The following is a 20925-nucleotide window of genomic DNA, read 5'->3' as shown; positions in this document are numbered from 1 at the left end:
CAACACACGTATCCTGTCGTGATTGGATAGCTGTTCTTGATGGCCTACTAGCTGCAGGTGCGCCTGGAAGTGGAAGCCCAAATATGGTCAGAGCTTAGCCATTGTGCCGTCACATAGCGCCCTTCAATCACCAAGCCCAGTGGTGGCTTGGGGTTGCCACTGTACACACACACACACACACACACACACACACACACACACACACACACACACACACACACACGCAATGTACAGTTTTTTTCAAGCACAGGTCCCGGCAGGTAATAAAGAATACGTTTTCCAAGGGTAAATTATATTTATTAAATAAGGAGGGGAATGAAACCCACAACGATATGCAATACAAGGGAAAAGGTAGGGGAGAACAAACAGGAATATATGACAAGACAAACACTAAACAAACACAACTAACCCAAGTGTCACAGGACACAATCAACCTTACATGGTAAATGAACCAGCAAGATACAATACGGCTTCTAAGAATAGCAGAGTGAACCAACCAAACATACAATAATGGCAATAAGGTCAATACAATATTAAATCCACACAAAGTGGCAAAAATGGCAAATAGGCAACCCCACAATCCACTCAATAGTGGCAATGTCACAAGGCGCACCGAATGTATGTAGGCTGTCAGGCTTTATCCACCCGTCCCTTGAGGCTGACTGCTGACAGCTGCCACTCATCAGGCAATCGGCACAATCAGAGAGACGGGCGGCACCTGGGAAAGGGAGAAAGAAAAGGGAATTACACACTTTGGGACGGGAGCATGTCTATGTTCCCCGGGTCCTATGTTCCCCGGGTCCTATGTTCCCCGGTAGCGATAGATAGTCAGACCACCAGCCCTGCTTCCAAACTCTAACCGTAACCAACTTCGAAAGAGGGCCTAAGCTTAACCAGTTCGAAACAAGGCGGACATTAATAATTAATAAAATAATAAAAATTAATAAAATGTTCAATCAATCAATTAATCAATCAGGGAACATAGAACTCGGAGAACATAGGGATGATCCCCTTAATACAATACAAACACTACCTATACTAACCTGATGTTCACATGGTGTTACAAATAATACAGTAATAATGATAATGACCAACCCTGACCTATGTCACAAAGACGAAAGTATTTCTCTGGTCTGCATCCCCTTAACAATTGTGTGTATTGACCCGTACTGTATTGTACCCATTCTGCAATCTGTTAATAAAATGATCAATCAATCAAACACACACACACACAACACACACACACACACACACACACACACACACACACACACACACACACACACACACACACACACACACACACACACACACACACACACACACACACACACACACACACAGGCCAACTCTCCTCTAATATTGGTGTTTGTATTGTAGATTGAAACAGAAGCTGTCTACAGAGCGATCACCATTGCCAAGCAGGCCAACTGTCCACTCTACGTTACCAAGGTGATGAGCAAGTCTGCCGCTGACATCATCGCTAAGGCTAGAAAGAAAGGTAATTCTACTCTACTTTACTATACTTTACTATGATATACTCCACTATACTTTACTACTACACCACTACACAAGAACCAGTGGAATATCAGGAATATTGCCACGGCTGTGATGCGCCCGCAGCCACGCGAGCGATGCTTGAGTGGCGTATTATTGCTTTTATACAGCAAGTTGCACCGCCAGGAAAAATATAGGATGAATACAGACAATTATAGGGTCTTTTATATTGATTTCAGTGAACTTGGCGTAGAAAAATAGTTCCTAAAGATGTATCGTTGCTATGGAATTTCAAATGGAGTAGACTATCAACCAGCTTGGCAACGGAAACTAATTTATGCAACAGGTAGGTCCGAACACCTATTTACCAAGGTGGAACGCTGTTTTAATGTACGACCTAGGACCATTATTTTTATTATTATTAAAAAAATCAAGCGAGAATGTACCCATTTAGATTCCAAATATGTCAGTTCGTCCAAATAATGCTTGTTTGGAAATTTGCTCCAACGTTTTCGGAGATTTGGCGCCTGCGACAGGACTTTGGTTGATGCATGCCCAGTTTAACAATGTGAGGTTTGATTGATTGATTGAAAACTTTATTTATTGAAAACAGATTGCAGAATGGGTACAATACAGCTCAATACAAACAACTGCTAAGAGGATGAAGACTAGAAAAATACTTTCGTCTTGTTTACATAAGGCCCTAAGGGTCCTCCATTTTCAATTCATCAAGAATGAACTACTAAGGTTAACTATCGTAATCGATCGACCCGCTATATTCCTTTATCCGTATTTGATCAGTCTCCCCAGTTAGTAGCTATATTAATATATTTAGTGGAAGTGTCAATAATCAAATAATAATCGCTTTTATCCGTCTGATTCAGATTACTCTAACAGACATTTTGAACCGCTCTTGATCCATATGGGCATAATGCATGCCGTGACGCGGGGGATTCCCCAATCTGGATGCGCCAGCCCCAGTCTCCTCCGTAGACCAGACCTTCTCATTTAACAAGAGGCCTGTTTGAGATTCAAATAGCTCCTACAGATACGTTAAATAAATCAAACGTAATGTTGTCCGCGGAGTAGGTCATGTTGACACTTTCCGTTTGATGAATGGCAGTTGAAACGTTCTACAACATTCTAAAGCCAGTGCAGTGGTATATTCATGGTGATTTAACCGTGAGTGTGAGTCATGAATATACTCACGGCTTAGAACACTCTCGACCAATCACAATGTGTGGTCGGACTTACCTGTTGTATAATTTGCTATACTCTATTTTACTATAATATACTCTACTATACTATAGTATACTATACTGTACTCTACCATACTATACTCTGCTATACTATACTATCCTATACTATACTGTACTATACTATCCTATAATATACTACATTTACATTTACATTTACATTTAGTCATTTAGCTGACGCTTTTATCCAAAGCGACTTACAAGTTCTGTACGACAGGTCATCAGGAAGGGTACAACTCTATCAGCTGAGTAACAATGTTCATCAAAGTGTTGCGTGTTACAGTGTAGGTTAGTTTATTAGAACAAGTGCATGACAGTAAGGTTAGTTAGGGTTAGATATATATATATATTTATTTTTTTCATTATTTCAGATAATGGTTGAAGAAGTGCGTCTTTAGTCGACGGCGAAAGATTGGACGGGATTCGGCTGTCCTAACTGGGGTGGGTAGTTCATTCCACCATTGTGGGGCAAGGACTGAGAATAGGCGGCTTCTCTTTGATGACCCTCCGGGAGCTTGGATAGGAGTAGGTCTGAGGCGGCCAGAAGATGCAGAGCGTAGGGGTCTTGAGGGTGTGTAATTAGAGACCATTGACCGGAGGTAGGCGGTACTATATGCTACTATAATATACTCTCCTTTACTATTCTCTATACTATACTATACTATACTATACTATACTATACTATACTATACTATACTATACTATACTATACTATACTATACTCTCATATACTCTTCTATACTATACTCTACTGTGCTATACTATATTATATAATATACTATAGTCTACTATACTAAGCCAGAACAAATGTAAGGGTTATTTTCTTTGCCAAATCAAAATCCAAACACTTTGCTACTCAACACATTATGAAGTGGCCACTTCACTTTTGTGTTGTTCATAACTCATCTCTCTCTCCCTCTCTCTCTCTCTCTTACTCTCTCTCTCTCTCTCTCTCTCTCTCTCTCTCTCTCTCTCTCTCTCTCTCTCTCTCTCTCTCTCTCTCTCTCTCTCTCTCTCTCTCTCTCTCTCTCTCTCTCTCTCATATTAGGCATAGTGGTGTATGGGGAGCCAATCACGGCAAGCCTGGGGACTGATGGCTCTCACTATTGGTCGAAAAACTGGGCTAAAGCTGCTGCCTTTGTTATGAGCCCACCTATCAGCCCAGACCCCAGTACACCACAGTACCTAACATCTCTACTGGCATGGTTGGTGTTACTACTGCTGTTACTACTACCACCACTTATACTACCACTACTAGTACTACTATCAATAATACTACTAATACTCCTACTACTAATAATAATGATACTAATAATAATACTGCTGCTGCTACTGCTACTACCATCACCACTACTGCTACTACTGTCTATTTACCATTTACTATGATGATGATGACTACTACTACTACTACTACTAGCAACTGCTTCTGCTGGAGTTTGTTCTATCAATAAGCTTGATGACATGGAGTTAGTTCAATCAATAATCTTGATGACATGGAGTTTGTTCTATCAATAAGCTTGATGATATGGAGTTAGTTCAATCAATAAGCTTGATGACATGGAGTTAGTTCAATCAATAAGCCTCATGACATGGAGTTAGTTCTATCAATAAGCCTCATGGCATGGAGTTAGTTATATCAATCAGTTTCATGGCATGGAGTTAGTTCTATCAATAAGCCTCATGGCATGGAGTAAGTTCTATCAATAAGCCTCATGGCATGGAGTTAGTTGTTTCAATAAGCTCCATGCCATGGAGATAGTTCTATCAATAAGCCTTACAGCATGGAGTTAGTTCTATCAATACGCCTTATGGCATGGAGTTAGTTATATCAATAAGCCTCATGGCATGGAGTTAGTTATATCAATAAGCCTCATGGCATGGAGTTAGTTATATCAATAAGCCTCATGACACAGAGTTTGTTTTATCAATAAGCCTTATGGCATGGAATTAGATCCATCAATAAGCTTCATGACATGGAGTTAGTTCTATCAATAAGCACCATGGCATGGAGTTAGTTCTATCAAATTTGTTCATGTTCTATTTGGATGAATAATCAGAACAGGTTATCAGCCACAATTGTTGGCTAGTAGAGCCTCATTAACAGATTATTGACCGTATGGAGTAGGGATGCACGGCACCGATCCGACTTTTTCAGTCCCGATACCGATACCTGGGTTTGGGTATCGGCCGATACCGATCCGATACCCATTGTTCAAACTTTTTTTCAAAAAAAGTTAAAGAAATAATAAATAAAAAAGTTTCCAAGTTGATTTTTAAATTTATATTAAAATATATTTTGTTTTTAAGAATTGTAAAGGATCACAAGTGTGTTTTTGATTTGTTGTAAACAAAGACAGAAAATAAACTTCATTCATTCAATTAATAAACTGTATGCCTCACTGTCACTGTGTGGAAGAGACTGTGATCATTATTTTGTGCAAGGCAACATCAGGCTTGACTTAAAACTAACTTAGTGAAACTAAATGTAACAAATTAACACAGATATAAATGTACTACTGAATGTCTTATTTTATTTATTATAATAATACAAAATAAAATAAAAAATTCTATCTTTTTTTTTTTTCTACCGATACCCGATCCAGCTATTTTAGTGATATCGGCGGCCGATACCGGTGCATCCCTAGTATGGAGTTACATTAAGGCACCTTATTAACAGATGATTGGTTTTATTGAGTAACATTTAAGGTATTGAATGGCATTTTCTTGTAAGCAGCTGGCTTTTGTTTATATATTCACATTTCCACCCAAATAGACACCATAAAAAACAGAAAGACAGGAAACAATAAGAAAACAGACAAAAAATACATCCAGGCCATCCAAGCAGACAGAGAACAGACGGACATAAGATAAGATATTCCTTTATTGATCCCCTTGGGGAAATTCAGGCATCATAGCAGCATGGGGGAGGGGGGGTACAGGTACATGGTAATAGTAGAAGATATAATACAGGTCATAAAATTATAGTACAGTAGACAAATTAAAATTGTACAACAATATAACAATACAATTAACTCGCATATGAGCAAGTAGGCAGTGTAAATCAAGGTGCAGATGAGGGTATGTATGCCCTATCAGTTATATTTGCATTACAATAAATATAGTTACAATAGACACTATAATCTAAATATGAGTAAGTAAATATACAGTATAAACAGGTGCAGTATGTGATATATACATTATACGTTGTCCGTTTAGGTGGGAGTCAGACACACTCAGGGATCAGACATTCCTAATAGTTCTCGAGTTCTGCTGTCGTTAGTCCTCCGGCTGCTGGCAGCGGTCCCTGCCCACTGTTGTGGAGCCTGATGGCCACTGGTAGGAAGGACTGACCGAGGCGGTTAGTTGAGTGTCGGGGGGGTATGAGTCTGTGACTGAACGTGCTTCATAAATACACTTGTCATACTACAACACAAAACTACCTCAAGGATTGTCTATGGCGAAATGTAGTGGGCCTAAGAAAAAGGGTACTTTTGAGGAATGTAGTTTATCAGTAATTATTGGCATTACTATGATCACATGGTTAAGTGTATCACCTTTCATTTTACAACTGCATCACTGCCACAAAACATCCCCTGCAAAGCTGGAATCCTTTAAGCGCTGACCCTAATTCTCCAGGGCCCTCATGCACCAGATCTGTGCTTACCCTGTGCGTACGATCATTTCTAAGCAAAGAGTGGGATTCATCAATTTCGATTTGAACTTGACTTCGTGCTTACATCTACGCACAGTTCAGACCACACTTACCTGGCGCCCAGTGGTAGAATATATTATTACAACAAGGAAATGAGCTTCTGTGCATAATAACACCGGCATGTTCTGTACGAACCGTAGTTCATTATAGTTCATTGTAGAATAGCAACAGTAGTGTAATTATGGTCAAAACCCTATAAATAGCATTTGGAATAATAGATCTTTCTCTCAGAATGAATGCAGCATGGTTTATATAGCGTTATCGGAATATACGGGGTGTAGGCTACTGACTGACTGCGCTCCGCGTAGCTTGATTGATTGATTGATTGAAAAGTTTATTAACAGATTGCAGAATGGGTACAGTACAGTACAGCTCAGTACATACAATTGTTAATTGGGGATGCAGACCAACTTTCGTCTTGTTTACATCAGGGTCCCCCATTTTCAATTCATCATAAATCATAAAGCTCAACTCGTTATTATTCTGCGCAGACCGCAGAAACACGGGAACGTTTTGATTATATTTAAAAGGCTTTACGTTAAACGAAACAAGTGGAACTTCGAAGCTGTAAGCAGAATACAAGTCATATTAATATAGTGTTCTTCCCCCTTTTTACTGTATAAGAAAGAATAGAAAACGCATTGCAATGACACTATAGTGGACAGACTATGTATATGATGGGATTCAAGTTCATGTATTGAAAGGCAGGCTATCATACATGCAGTGAGATTCATTGTTCTTGTATATGCTCTCGTATTATATTGTTTATATAGGCTACCCAATACTGACATCAAAATAGATTGTAGTATGCCTCTAGAAATCATATGCAGCAGGTAGAAAATTGACGGGAGATCCATCGCGATTTGGAATAAAATTGAGGAGAACTTTAATCCCTGGGGTATTAATCAAACAACACGGGAAAAGGCAGTCATATTCCAGCGCGGTCTTTATTAGCCGACAACAAAATAGATGCATCTAAAAATCATATAGCCAATCGAACACAACTAATAAAGGCATTCATATTACAAGCACGGTTATAATGACACACAACCAACGCCAAACAGTGGTCAACGAACGGTCTTTATTAGTATTTTGAGCTGTCCAGGCAGAATTGCAGCAATGGTTTTAGGGAGCCGTTGATATCTGACATCACCGTTTACAAGTCCGCCTTTTATTTATCCCATAAATCATAATACGCGATAGTGTCTTCTTGGTTCGACAGCAGTGAATTCTCCGTGGAGTTTCTCGGAGTCCCGCTCGGGTCGGTCCATTATTTCACATCCCATGGGGGGTGTTTCCTCATTTTCATGACCATATATGGATAATCATGCACGAGCATTGACGGTAGAACAAAGTGGTATTCATCAACACGGAGGACCATAGAGCCTGCGTACGCACGTGTGATGAATGCCGACTTCCCTGTGCGTACGCTAGTTCTACATTCCGTGCTTACGTGTGGAAGTAGGTCAAGTTCAAAGTCCACGTTGATGCATGAGGGCCCAGGATTCTCCTATGCGCACTTCAATTCTAGATCATTATATAAGACTTGTGTGTATCTAGCTCTCATCCTTAGTTTGACTTGTTATTTATTATAGTGGGGACCTCCAGGTAACTGCTAGCGCCCACAGCAGTTTCTCTACAGCTCAGAAGGCCGTGGGGAAAGACAACTTCACCAGGATCCCCGAAGGAACCAACGGAGTGGAAGAGAGGATGGCTATAGTCTGGGACCGTGCTGTGGTGAGAACTGACCACTAACCCTACATTAACCTACTACTAACCCTACACTAACCTACTACTAACCCTCCGTCACAGTATTCTACAAATTAGTTTTTTTTTATTTGAATGTGGGTGTTCTGAAGGGTCCAGATTAATACTGAAAGTCTGCGTTTATTATTTTGTATAACTTGTATATTGTTTATATATATAAGCTATATACCTTTAAGCCATCCGTTTGCACCATAGTATTATTCGCTCGCCTCATTGGGCACCGCCCTTGACATTGGAGGCGCCAGCAGACGAGCCCCTCAGACAGAGTTCAAAGACGTGTCCGGGCAAGTTCAGACATGCCCATAGCAGGCGCATTGATTCCGGACAGGTAAATCGGCTGCGCTCTAGAAATCAGTCTGAGTATATATATTGTAGATGGCGCAAGCAGCCGTGTGAGCAGTAACCTAACAGCAGTGGAAGTAACGAGTCGGCAGTATCAGAACAGGAGAAGCAGCAGAGCGAGATTGTAATACGTTCGGTACAGTTGTACACAGACCTACCAGCGGTGTATCGTTACGGATAGCTAGTAGCTACTTAGATACGACCATAATATTGTAGAGCCATTATTGGCGCAGTATAGTGACTGGTGTAAGCGAAGTAACGTGGAGAAACGACTTAAAACCATCAGCGTTTGGATCTAACTACTCCCTGAAGACCGTCATCGGGCTAGCTTCCAGTACAAACGAAGCTAGCTAGCTACCATCTATGCCATCGGGCTTTGGATTAAGAGCTATTAACCCTGCCATCGGGCGCTAGGATTACAAGGACCGGTTCCGTACGAGACCCCTTTTCTTCAGTGACCACAGGATTATCCGACCATTCTTCAATTCCTCCGGAGATTACAACTCCAGAGAGGGAAATCATCGTCTCCAGCTACCCCCCTTGCTTTGCCCTGTATCACCTCCTCTCACTCCCTGCAGAGCTCCGGTCGAGTATTCTTAACCTAGGAAATATTCATTCCCCCTGACTTTGATACTCTGACATTCTACTATTAAAAGAGCAACGTGATAATTCAGTTGTATATTGATATGACGATTAAAATACTGTAAACTTGATATCCTTGTCCCCGTGCCGTCAATTGAGTGTCTGCCATATTTATCTAACTGTACTGTCTGGCAAGTAATAATATTTAGTAGTAGTTTAATCTAAACAATCTTTTAATACAGTCCGGGTTGTGTAGCCCCTCAGCTACAATTGGTCCTTCGAGCCGGATGGTATCAGTAATAATAATCATATTAATAATAATATGGCCAGCGGCGGACACTCTCCAAACGGCTCTCCCCCATTAGAGCGCCCTAGGCGCCAGCGTCAGCCCCCTCCACACTTGGAGAACTACGCTGTAGATCTACCTCCTAGCTTATCTAAAAGAACATTAAGCAAGGATAAAATTAGTAGCTTAAGTATGCCCAACCTTATCGACCTGTCAACCCCACCGGTAGAGACCCAAGCTAGTTTAAGTGAAACTGACTTAGCTCACGGGGGGGGACAAGCGGGACATGACTTGACTATGCCCATAGACCACCGCGCCCCCGAGATGGACCTCGGAGCGCAAGAAGATAAAGACCGCGCCTCCGAGATGGACCTCGGAGCGCAAGAAGGTACAGAACGCGCCCCCGAGATGGACCTCGGAGCGTAAGAGGATAAAGAATGCGCCCCCGAGATGGACCTCGGAGCGCACCAGAGAAAGGAGCACCGCGCCCCCGAGATGGACCTCGGAGCGCGGGAGAAGATAAAGTACAACGCCCCCGAGATGGACCTCGGAGCGCGTAAAGAGACCAGGTCACCGCCAAGCGATGCCAACTCCAGATCACCATCATCAGCGTCATCCCCAAGCGAGGCCGACCAGAGGCTAGCGCAAGTCCTGATCGCCACGCTGACAGCTTCAACCGAAAGAGACCGCCTCCAGGGATAGCGTGACCGCCTCCAGGCGCAACAAGAAAGTGAACGTGAACACTCCAGAGTGGAAGAGAGACGTCTCCAGGCGCAACAAGAGGGTGAGCGTGCACGTCTCCAAGCGCAACGAGAGAGTGAGCGCGAACATCTCAGACTGGAAGAGAGGCGCCTCCAGGCTCAAGAAACCATGGAGCGAGACCGCGCCAATGCACAGCGTGACGCAGCCAATGCGCAGCGCGATGCACAGCGCGACGCAGCCAATGCACAGCGTGAAGCAGCCAATGCACAGCGCAAGGCGGAACGAGACCATTTACAAGCACAAATGATGGAGCAAGCGCTCCAGAGAGTGACGCCCCACTCTTCCACCCGGAGCTCCCGGAGATCATCACGACACGGGTCGAGGGCACCCTCCCCTCCCCGACAAAGCTACACGGGACCCAGCCTACGGGAAGAACCTGCTTACGTTGCAGAGCAGCTAACCGAGCGACTACAAAGCCTAGCGGAGGACGAGGGAGGACAGAAAGCCCACCCGCACGCACCCATCTCAGACCAGGAGGAACAGTGCAGCCCCGGTCTCAGTCCCGACGCGTGGCGTTATGAACCCCCAACCCGTCCCAGTGGGGAGTTCGAGCAACAGACAGCACCGAGGAATAGTGCCTGGGGGCCCAGCCTCTGGTTCCCGCCCAGCACAAACCAACGACCCCACGTACGAGGAGACTCGCCAAGGAGGCCTCTCCCCCTACGGGCGTCAGTGTCACAGCCATCCATGGCATCCTACATTGGGACACCCACATTCCCAGACTTCACAAGAGAAGACGGAGCGCAGTATACCGAACTGCGTATGTGCCTAGAGACAATTATGTCCGGAGTACAGGACGAGTCCTACAAGTATGCCATCCTCCTTAAGCACCTAAATCAAATCAAATTTATTTATAGGGCCCGACAACACACGTTAATGTCCCCATGGGCCGTACAGGTCTTCTTTAAACAAGTCAAGAAGACAACATAACAATAAGTCAAGAACAGAACAAGAACACCATAGGGTCCAAACATTTTTTAGATGAATGCAAATAAATGAAAGAATGCAAGCACTCCCAGACATACCCCACGCGAAGGTAAGGAAAAACTCACTAAAACCTAACAATAGGGAAAAAAAGCTCCACAGGCAATGAGGAGGAGAGAAACCTTAGAAGGGCCGTTCAAGGGGGGATCTCCCTTCTTAGATGTCGGTGATAGTAGTGTTGCAGACGGACAGTTGGTAAGCATGCACTCATGTGTGTGGTGAAACACAGATGAGTGCATGCAATAGCAACTGTACATTTTGAAAAATTAAAGATAGCGCTAATAGCGATAGCAACTGAACATTTTGAAAGATTAAAGATAGAGTTGATAGCGGATCTATTTGAGGCACAGGGGCGGCGCAAGAGGGTCACGTCCTCCCCGTCTTAGTCACGGGACATTCAACACTCCGGTCGTTGCTCAGGGACAGCCGGAGACAGGGGGAAGGGGGGTGGCGCAGAGAGGGTCGCGAACTCCCCGACATCATCGCGGGACATCCGGCACTCCGGTCACCACTACGAGACCTCCGAAGACAGGGGGGCACGCAGAGGGGGTCGCAATCTCCCGGCCTTCGTCACGGGACGTCCAACACTCCGGTCAACACTCCAGGACAGCAAGTCATAGGAAGACAGGGAGACGGGACAGGCGTTAGACAGCTCATGAGATTGTAGTAGGCGGACATAGCAATAGATACAAGTGGTAGGCATATATGTGAATGGAGTAGATATATGAAGTAAGCGTATTATGTGAATAGAATAGAAGTACTTAACCCAGCAATGAAACCGCGTTGACTGTTAATCTGTTAACAGTCTGTTAATCAGTTGACAGGACCACGGACAGACGGCGGTGAATAACTGATCCAATGCCTCGGAGGTGCATGTAGAGCAGTCACTACAAGCTTGGCCAAGACCCCGAGGCATCCATCACCTTGGTCAGCGCCAGGAGACGGGTACTCAGAGAGAAGGGGGAGGGGGGGGGGGGGGGGGAGAGGGGGGGGGGGGGAGAAGGGGGAGGGGGGGGGGGGGAGAGGGGGGGGGGGGAAGAGTTAGAGAGTTCCCATGTTTGTGGTGCTGCAAAGGAGCAGACATGTAGTACCCTGTAGTGCCATGTAGTACCCCGTAGTGCCATGTAGTACCCCATAGTGCCATGTAGTACCCCATAGTGCCATGTAGTACCCCGTAGTATCCTGTAGTACCCTGTAGTGCCATGTAGTACCCTGTGGTGCCATGTAGAGCTATGTAAGCCATGTAGTACCCTGTAATGCCATGCAGTACCAAGTAGTACTCTGTGGTACCATGTAGTACCCTGTACCCTAACTAAACTACCCTATAGTAAACTACCCAGTGGTACCATGTAGTACCCTGTACCATAACTAAACTACACAGATTAATCTAAAGGTCAGTCCCCGACCAGGTGAGATCAAGGTAGGTTGAAGGAGAGAGAGAAAAGATGAGTCTTAAGCAGGGATTTAAAAGCTTCGACAGAGCAGTAACTAGAGCGCACAACATAGCGCTGGCATACTCCAGACTCCCTATTCTGATGCCCTGGTGGCCCTCGACGCACGTTACGGACGTACATGGGACTATGTCATTCAGGAGATACGTGAGATTAAACGTCTCCCCCAGCTAAAGACAATCGAGCCCTGGACGACCTATCAGTCAAAGTACAATCCCTGGTAGGGATGCTCGGGTCACAACGAGAGAAGGGGATGTACGAGTTGTACGCCAACTCCAACGTGGAGCGTATATTAGAGAAGCTCCCCCCATTCCGCCATGAATGTTTTCGGCGGCAAAGAAATCACTGTGACCCCAATGGCCCAGAACAATCACTCCTGGACCTCGCTGACTTCCTAGCCAGAGAGGTCAGCAGCCTAAGGATTGACACCTTCGCATGGGGTGGCTCGAACATTAAAGAGGGACCGAGAAGGTTTAAAGACCAAAGCCGGCCCATCACCGTGATGCACCAGGCCGAGTCGGTGCCACGACAGAAGAGTCATAACCCCCCGCTAAGGGAAAATGGAAGATCGCATGCCAATATTGCGACAACGAACACTGGCTGTCACAGTGCGACGCATTTAAGAAACTGACCGTCGACGACGTAAGTCAGTGGATTAAAGCAAACCGCCGTTGTTTCCGCTGCGCGCGCAGCCACATGGCAGCCGAGTGCCGCCTTAAGAAGAAGTGTGGCAAGTGTGACGGCGCCCACCTCGAAGCACTGCACGAGAGCAACAAGCGGAAACCCGCCCCACAGAGCAGCTCGAGAGCAGAAGTACTCTACATTGATCCCGCGAAGAGTGGGAGCTCCCGGGTGCTCCTCAAGGTGGTACGAGTACTCCTCAGTCACGGGGACAAGGTACTCGACACCTACGCCGTCCTCGACGACGGGTCGGAGAAGACTCTCCTCCTCGCCTCCGCCGCGACCCAGTTGGACTTGCGGGGTCCAGAGGAGACCATGACAATCCGTACCATTCGTCGAGACTTAAAGACAATAAAAGGTGAAAATGTCTCGTTCACCATAGCAGCGATCGATCAGCCCGAGAAGCGGTACAGCATCAACAAGGCTTTCACAAGCTACGACATAGGTTTGTCACGCTACGATTACCCCATCCCACAGCTGAGGGAGAAGTACGAACACCTACGCCGACTGCCCATACCGCTCATCGACGGCGCTACACCGACCCTGCTCATAGGCTCCGACCACGCAGACCTCATCGTCCCCACGGACGCGGTCCACATCGGACCCAGAGGATGCCCAGCCGCGGTTAAGACCCGACTGGGATGGACACTCCAAGGCCCTCTCTCCGGGCCTTCCAACCGACCAACGTCCACACGCTGCCTTTACACCAAGGTGAGCGACCCAAACGATACCCTCTTGCAGCACGTTGAGAGGCTATGGACACTAGACTCGCTGCCATTCAAGAACGAACGCAAAATGGTTCGGTCAAAGGAGGACAAGTATGCCATAGTCCTACTCGAGCAGAAGACTACGAGGGTCGAGGTCGATGGAGTGCTAAGATACGCGACCCCACTCTTGAGGCGGGAAGGGATGCCCACTCTGCACGTGCCGAAGGAAGTGACACACCACTACTTACAGAGCACTGAGCGGCGCCTCGCCAAAGACCCCCCCCCAAGCAACGATATATCGCGCCGAGATCGAGAAGCTGATCGCGGCTGGCCATATAAAGAAAATAGATGACCATGAGGCAGAAAGGACGACAGAGTCATGGTACGTGCCCCACCACAAGGTCACCCACAACGGAAAGAACCGCATCGTGTTCAATTGCAGTTATCAGATTGGACAACAGAATCTGAATAACCTGCTCCTGCCCGGCCCGACACTCGGCCCCTCCCTCCTCGGCGTACTGATACGTTTTCGTCAGGACAAAGTGGCCATCAGCGGCGACATCAAGGGAATGTTCCTACAAGTCCGACTGATGGAGGAAGACAAGCCTCTACTGAGGTTCCTGTGGAGAGAGAGGCTCGACGACGAACAACCCTCGATATACCAATGGGAGGTACTCCCATTCGGCACCACCTGCAGCCCGTGCTGCGCCACGTTCGCGTTACAGAAGCACGTGGCCGAAGACCCCGGAGCCGACGAGGAGGTCCGACACAGCGTGGAAAGAAGTTTCTACGTGGACAACTGCCTACAGAGCGTATCTACGCCAGAAGAAGCAGAGAACATCCTACTGAAGCTAAGAGCTTCATTGGCCAAAGGTGGATTCGACCTCAGACAATGGGCCAGCAGTGACCCTCAAGTCCTCCGAAGCCTCCCCCCAGAGACCAAGGCCGCGAGCAGCGAGACCTGGATGGCGCACACCCCAGGCGAAGCGCAAGAGATGACCCTGGGCCTCGTCTGGCGTTTCAAGACGGACTCGCTTCACTACAGACACACACCCCTGAGGACGGATCAGGAGACATCCAAGACTAGACTGACCACTCTGCGGAGCGTGTACCGAACACTCGCCAGCCAGTACGACCCAATGGGATGTATCCTCCCCTACACCACTCGGGCGAAGATGCTGGTGAGAGAACTGTGGGACAAGGAGCAGGGCTGGGACGACCCCATACCCGAGCACCTGGCTTCCACATGGAGAGAATGGGAGGATGAACTTGACTCACTCCGAGATGTGACCATCCAACGGAGTTACTTCCCCCCTAGAGTGCGGTTGGAGACGTGTCAGATAGACCTGCACATCTTCAGCGACGCCTCTGAAGTGGAGTACGGATCGGTGGCTTACCTGAGAGCCCGAGAAGAGGGATGAGAAGTCCACGTAGCCTTCGTCCTGGCCCGCTCGAGGATAGCTCCCCGCAAGCAGCAGTCGATCCCGCGACTAGAGCTCTGCGCAGCTCTGGTAGGCGCGCAACTCGCAAAGATGATACAAAGTGAACTCACCATACCGGTGCGTGAGATCATCCTATGGTCAGACTCTATGACCGTGCTCACCTGGATCCAGTCCGACTCCTGTCGGTACAAGGTTTTCGTCGGAGTCCGAGTCACCGAGATCCAAGACCTGGTAGGAGCAGCATGTTGGAGATACGTTGACACCAAGCAGAACCCGGCGGATGTCATCACACGGGGGATGTCCCTAGACGACCTCACACGTCCTAACCCTTACAGTGATGGTCCTGAGTTCCTCAAGCTCCCGGAGGAGAAGTGGCCTATCCCCACACCACGGGAGGCGAACCAAGATGAGTCAGAGATAAAGAAGTCTATGTTCTGCGGGCTGACTCAAGCCCCGGCTCCAACGGACCCGGACCTAGACGACTGTTTAACCTTTGAGAGTGCTCAGAAAAGGACATTCTTATGGCACCACCCGGAGCTTCCCCCCACCACAGACCTCGACGCATCGAACTACGAGGAAGCAGAACTTCTTCTACTAAAGAGAGCACAAAGAGACTCCTTCCCAGAAGAACTAGATTGTCTGAGAGGAGAAAAGCCAGTCCCCTCAGACAGTCGACTTCTCACCTTAGCCCCAGAGCTCGACGCCCAGCACCTCATCAGGGTGGGTGGTCGATTGAGACGGGCCCCGGACGTGACCGAAGATGCTAAGCATCCCATCGTCCTCAACAGCCGACACAAGATAACAGGGCTGATCATCCAGAAGTACGACAAGGTGGTGCACCACGCGGGGGCCGAGCGAGTCTTTGCGGAGATCCGACGGCGCTTCTGGATACTCCAAGGGAGAGAAGCTGTACGTCGATTCCAACGGACTTGCCCAACCTGTCGCAAGTGGAGGGCACAGCCTAGTATTCCGATGATGGCCGACCTGCCTCCCTGCCGCCTCCGACTCGGCGAGCGGGCCTTCCACTCCACGGGCGTGGACTGCTTCGTCCCATTCAACGTCAAGAAAGGAAGAGGGACAGAGAAGAGGTGGGGCATCGTGTACAAGTGCATGACCACCCGAGCTGTTCACATTGAGCTCCTCCAGACCATGAGTACAGACTCGTTCCTCATGTCATTCCGGAGGTTCCAAGCAAGGAGAGGGACCCCATCAGTGCTATTGTCCGACCAAGGGACAAATTTCCGAGGAGGAGACACGGAACTGAGAGAGAGCTTCCGGACTATGGGTGAAGAACTCAAGATCCGCCTCGCTCCTGCTCAGGTCACCTTCCAGTTCAACCCCCCGAACACCCCCCATTTCGGGGGAACGTGGGAGAGAGAGGTCCGATCCATAAAGACTGCTATGTACACCGTACTTGAGGCCCAGACCGTGGGCGAGGAAGTCCTGGCTACGGTCCTCACAGAGATCGAGGGCGTCCTGAACTCTAAGCCCCTCGGCTACGTTTCAAGCGACGTAGCGGACATCGACCCCATCACCCCAAACTACCTCTTGATGGTGCGGCTGGACCCTGCCCTTCCTCAGACGGTGTACAGACAGGACAAGATGAACGGCCGGAGGATGTGGAGACACAGCCAAGTACTGGCCGACCAGTTTTGGGCCCGCTTCCTCCTACACTATCTACCATCCCTTCAAGCCCGTCAGAAGTGGGTTAAAGACAGGGACAACCTGACAGTGAATACTGTCGTGATGATAATAGACCAGTCACTACCCCGAGCTACGTGGCCGGCCGGCCGTGTGAGCAGAGTGATTACTGGTTCCGATGGGAAGGTCAGAGCGGCAGAAGTCATCGTCCAAGGGCGGACCTACACCAGACCAGTAGCCAAGTTGATAGAGCTGCCTGAGATCCCTAAACCCCCTGACGACGACGATAACCCACTGACTTTATAGATTATTTCCAACTCCCCATAGCACATTATGGAGAAGTTGACTTGACTTTAATTTTAATCTGTGCCCATTTATTTACTAATTAGGTGCGGACTAATTAGGAGGCGGCTGTTCTGAAGGGTCAAGTTTCAAGTTTCTTTAATAGTTGTCATACAGAAGTACAGAATACTTTCATACAAAATGCTTCTTACTGTTACGCTCCAGAGACTGTGCTAGACAAGATAGTATCAAATAACATAGTATAGCATGTAATTTAGAAGAAGAAAATGAGGTCACAGTGTTCGGTATAGACATATGTACAATGTTCTGAGTTACCATATAATATACAATACTATGCAGTGTACTAATGTACAGTACTATATAGTGCAAAGCAGAAATGGGATGAGGTACAATTTAGGTACAATTTACAGTAAGGTGTACGAGTTGTAGTGCAATCCTTCATCAATAAATATAAAGTGTGGGGAGTGGGTGCTACAGTGTGTTTGTTTAAAGTGGGTGTGTGCTATAAAGTGTGTGGAGTGGGTGCTACAGTGTGTTTGTTTAAAGTGAGTGTGTGCGTGTGGATGTGTGTGCTATGTGCGTTTGGTGGTTGTTGTTGTGTAGTGTTCATTGTTCGTTTAGCAGCCTGATGGCCTGGGGATAGAAGCTTCTTCTGAGTCTTTCTGTGCTCGCCTTGAGACTCCGGTATCGCTTGCCTGACCGCAGCAGTTCAAAGAGGCAGTTGTTCGGGTGACTGGAGTCTTTAATGATTCTCTTAGCCTTGCCCTTGCAACGCTTGTTGTAAATGTTCTGGAGGGTGGGGAGCCCCCCTCCAATTGTGCGTTCGGCTGAACGTGTCACTCTTTGTAGTCTGCTTCGGTCTTGTGCAGTGCTATTCCCAAACCAGGAGGTGATGTTGCCGGTCAAGATGCTCTCTATTGTACATGAGTAGAAGTTCTTAAGGATCTTCTGACTGACTTGGAACTTCCTTAGGCGCCTGAGGAAGTAGAGGCGTTGTCGTGCCTTCTTCACAACACTGTCAATGTGTGTGGTCCATGTCAAGTCCTCGGATATGTAGGCTCCGAGGTACTTAAAGCTGTTGACTCTCTCCACCGGTGCCCCGTCGATGCTGAGGGGGCTGTAGTCCTTGACCCCCGACCTCCTGAAGTCCACAATCATCTCCTTTGTTTTGCTGACGTTCAGGGAGAGGCTGTTTTCCTGGCACCATCCCGCCAGGACCTTGACCTCTTCCAGGTAGGCCCTCTCGTCGTTGGCAGAGATCAGGCCCACCACCACTGTGTCGTCAGCAAATTTGATGATTGTATTGCTACTCCGCTGAGCCACACAGTCGTGTGTGTACAGGGAGTAGAGGAGGGGACTCAGAACACAGCCCTGGGGGGCCCCTATGTTGAGGGTGATGGATGAGGAGGTGCAGTTGCCTGCTCTCACCACCTGGGGTCTGCCAGTCAGGAAGTCCAAGACCCACTGGCAGAGGTCATAGTTCAAGCCCAGGTCCCTGAGCTTGGCTATGAGTATGGAGGGGACTATGGTATTGAATGCCGAGCTGTAGTCGATGAATAGCATTCTCACATAGTTCCCCTGCCTCTTGTCCAGGTGTGATGCTGCTGTGTTCAGCACATGGGCTATGGCGTCCTCCGTGGACCTGTTGGGGCGGTATGCAAATTGCAGGGGGTCCATGTTGATGGGGAGGGAGGAGCAGATGTAGCCCTTTACTAGCTTCTCAAAGCACTTCATGGCTATGGAGGTGAGAGCTACAGGGCGGTAGTCGTTGAGGCAAGCAGGCTTGGATTTTTTGGGTACAGGGATAATAGTGGACTTCTTCAGGCAGGTGGGGATGACAGCCTGTTCTAAGGACAGGTTAAATATGTCAGTGAATACTGGGGCCAGTTGGTCGGCACAGACTTTTAGGACGCGGCCGGGGATGCCGTCCGGACCTGCTGCCTTCCTGATATTCACTTTTTTAAAGGTCCGCCTCACCTCATGCTCTGTTACCCTGAACACTGCGCCTCCATCAGCAGCCGACCCCCCCCCCCCCCCCCCCATTGCCGTGGCTTGTGAGCTGGTGTTGTTATTACCAGCATCAAACCTCGCATAGAAGGTATTGAGGTCATTTGCTAAGGAGATGTCACTGTTCAGTTTGAGGGAGGCGCCTTTGTAGTCTGTCATCGTTTTGAGCCCCTGCCACATAGCTCTAGAGTCAGCTTGTTCAAACTGGAGTTCAATTTTATCCCTGTAGCGCCGTTTGGCCTCTGACACTGTCCTCCTTACGTTGTATCGCGCCACCTTGTGGTCATTCATGTTGCCTGCCACTAGGTCGTCGTTGTATGCTTTGGTGCGCTCTCTCAGAGCTTCACGGACGGATTTGTCTACCCAGGGTTTTTGATTTGGGTAAACTCTCATTTTGGTAGTGGGGATTGTTTCTTCCACCAAAGTACAAACATAATCCAGCACTGTCTCCGTGTAGACATTAATGTTATCTGTGTCGCGGAACACATTCCAGTCTGTGCAGTGAAACGCAGACTGGAGCATCTCCTCTGACGTCAAATCCCATTTCTGCACCTCTCGCGAGACTACAGGAGTACTTTTGATTCTCTGTTTGTACATTGGTGAAAGAAAGATGGACGCGTGATCTGATTTACCAAAGCCACTATCAGAATGAGCCTTGTAGCCACCTTTAAATTGCGTGTAACAGTGATCTAGGATGTTACCGCCTCTGGTGTTGCAAGTCACATGCTGATAGAAGTCAGGTAATACCTCTCTCAGATTGGCGCTATTGAAATCACCCAGCACCAAAATGGCGGCGTTAACGTTCGCCGCTTGTATTCTATTTACCTCGTCGTGGAGTCTGGAGAGCGCGACGGTCCAGATTAATACTGAAAGTCTGCGTTTATTATTTTGTATAACTTGTATATTGTTTATATATATAAGCTATATACCTTTAAGCCATCCGTTTGCACCATAGTATTATTCGCTCGCCTCATTGGGCACCGCCCTTGACATTGGAGGCGCCAGCAGACGAGCCCCTCAGACAGAGTTCAAAGACGTGTCCGGGCAAGTTGATTGGCGCATTGATTCCGGACAGGTAAATCGGCTGCGCTCTAGAAATCAGTCTGAGTATATATATTGTAGATGGCGCAAGCAGCCGTGTGAGCAGTAACCTAACAGCAGTGGAAGTAACGAGTCGGCAGTATCAGAACAGGAGAAGCAGCAGAGCGAGATTGTAATACGTTCGGTACAGTTGTACACAGACCTACCAGCGGTGTATCGTTACGGATAGCTAGTAGCTACTTAGATACGACCATAATATTGTAGAGCCATTATTGGCGCAGTATAGTGACTGGTGTAAGCGAAGTAACGTGGAGAAACGTATAGTTAAAACCATCGGCGTTTGGATCTAACTACTCCCTGAAGACCGTCATCGGGCTAGCTTCCAGTACAAACGAAGCTAGCTAGCTACCATCTATGCCATCGGGCTTTGGATTAAGAGCTATTAACCCTGCCATCGGGCGCTA

The 20925-nt window shown here is 47.5% G+C and overlaps 1 protein-coding gene across 2 annotated transcripts in view; it reads left to right on the top strand.

Moving 5' to 3' along the window:
- The window catches only part of dpysl4 (dihydropyrimidinase like 4), a gene marked incomplete at both ends in the record, with an annotated part of 180158 nt that overhangs the window by 152321 nt on the left and 6912 nt on the right, over positions 1-20925 (top strand). For both annotated transcript variants that reach the window (XM_084322447.1, XM_084322448.1), the window contains 3 exons: positions 1381-1501; positions 3802-3958; positions 8061-8202. In XM_084322447.1, coding sequence (XP_084178573.1) covers positions 1381-1501; positions 3802-3958; positions 8061-8202 — 420 coding nt within the window. The remainder of the gene's footprint in view (positions 1-1380; positions 1502-3801; positions 3959-8060; positions 8203-20925) is intronic.

This window comes from Notolepis coatsorum (assembly GCF_963971535.1).
Source record: "Notolepis coatsorum genome assembly, chromosome: 10".
NCBI lineage: Eukaryota > Metazoa > Chordata > Actinopteri > Aulopiformes > Paralepididae > Notolepis > Notolepis coatsorum.
The sequence above is the reverse complement of the archived record's forward strand: the minus strand, read 5'-3'. Positions and strand labels throughout refer to the sequence as shown.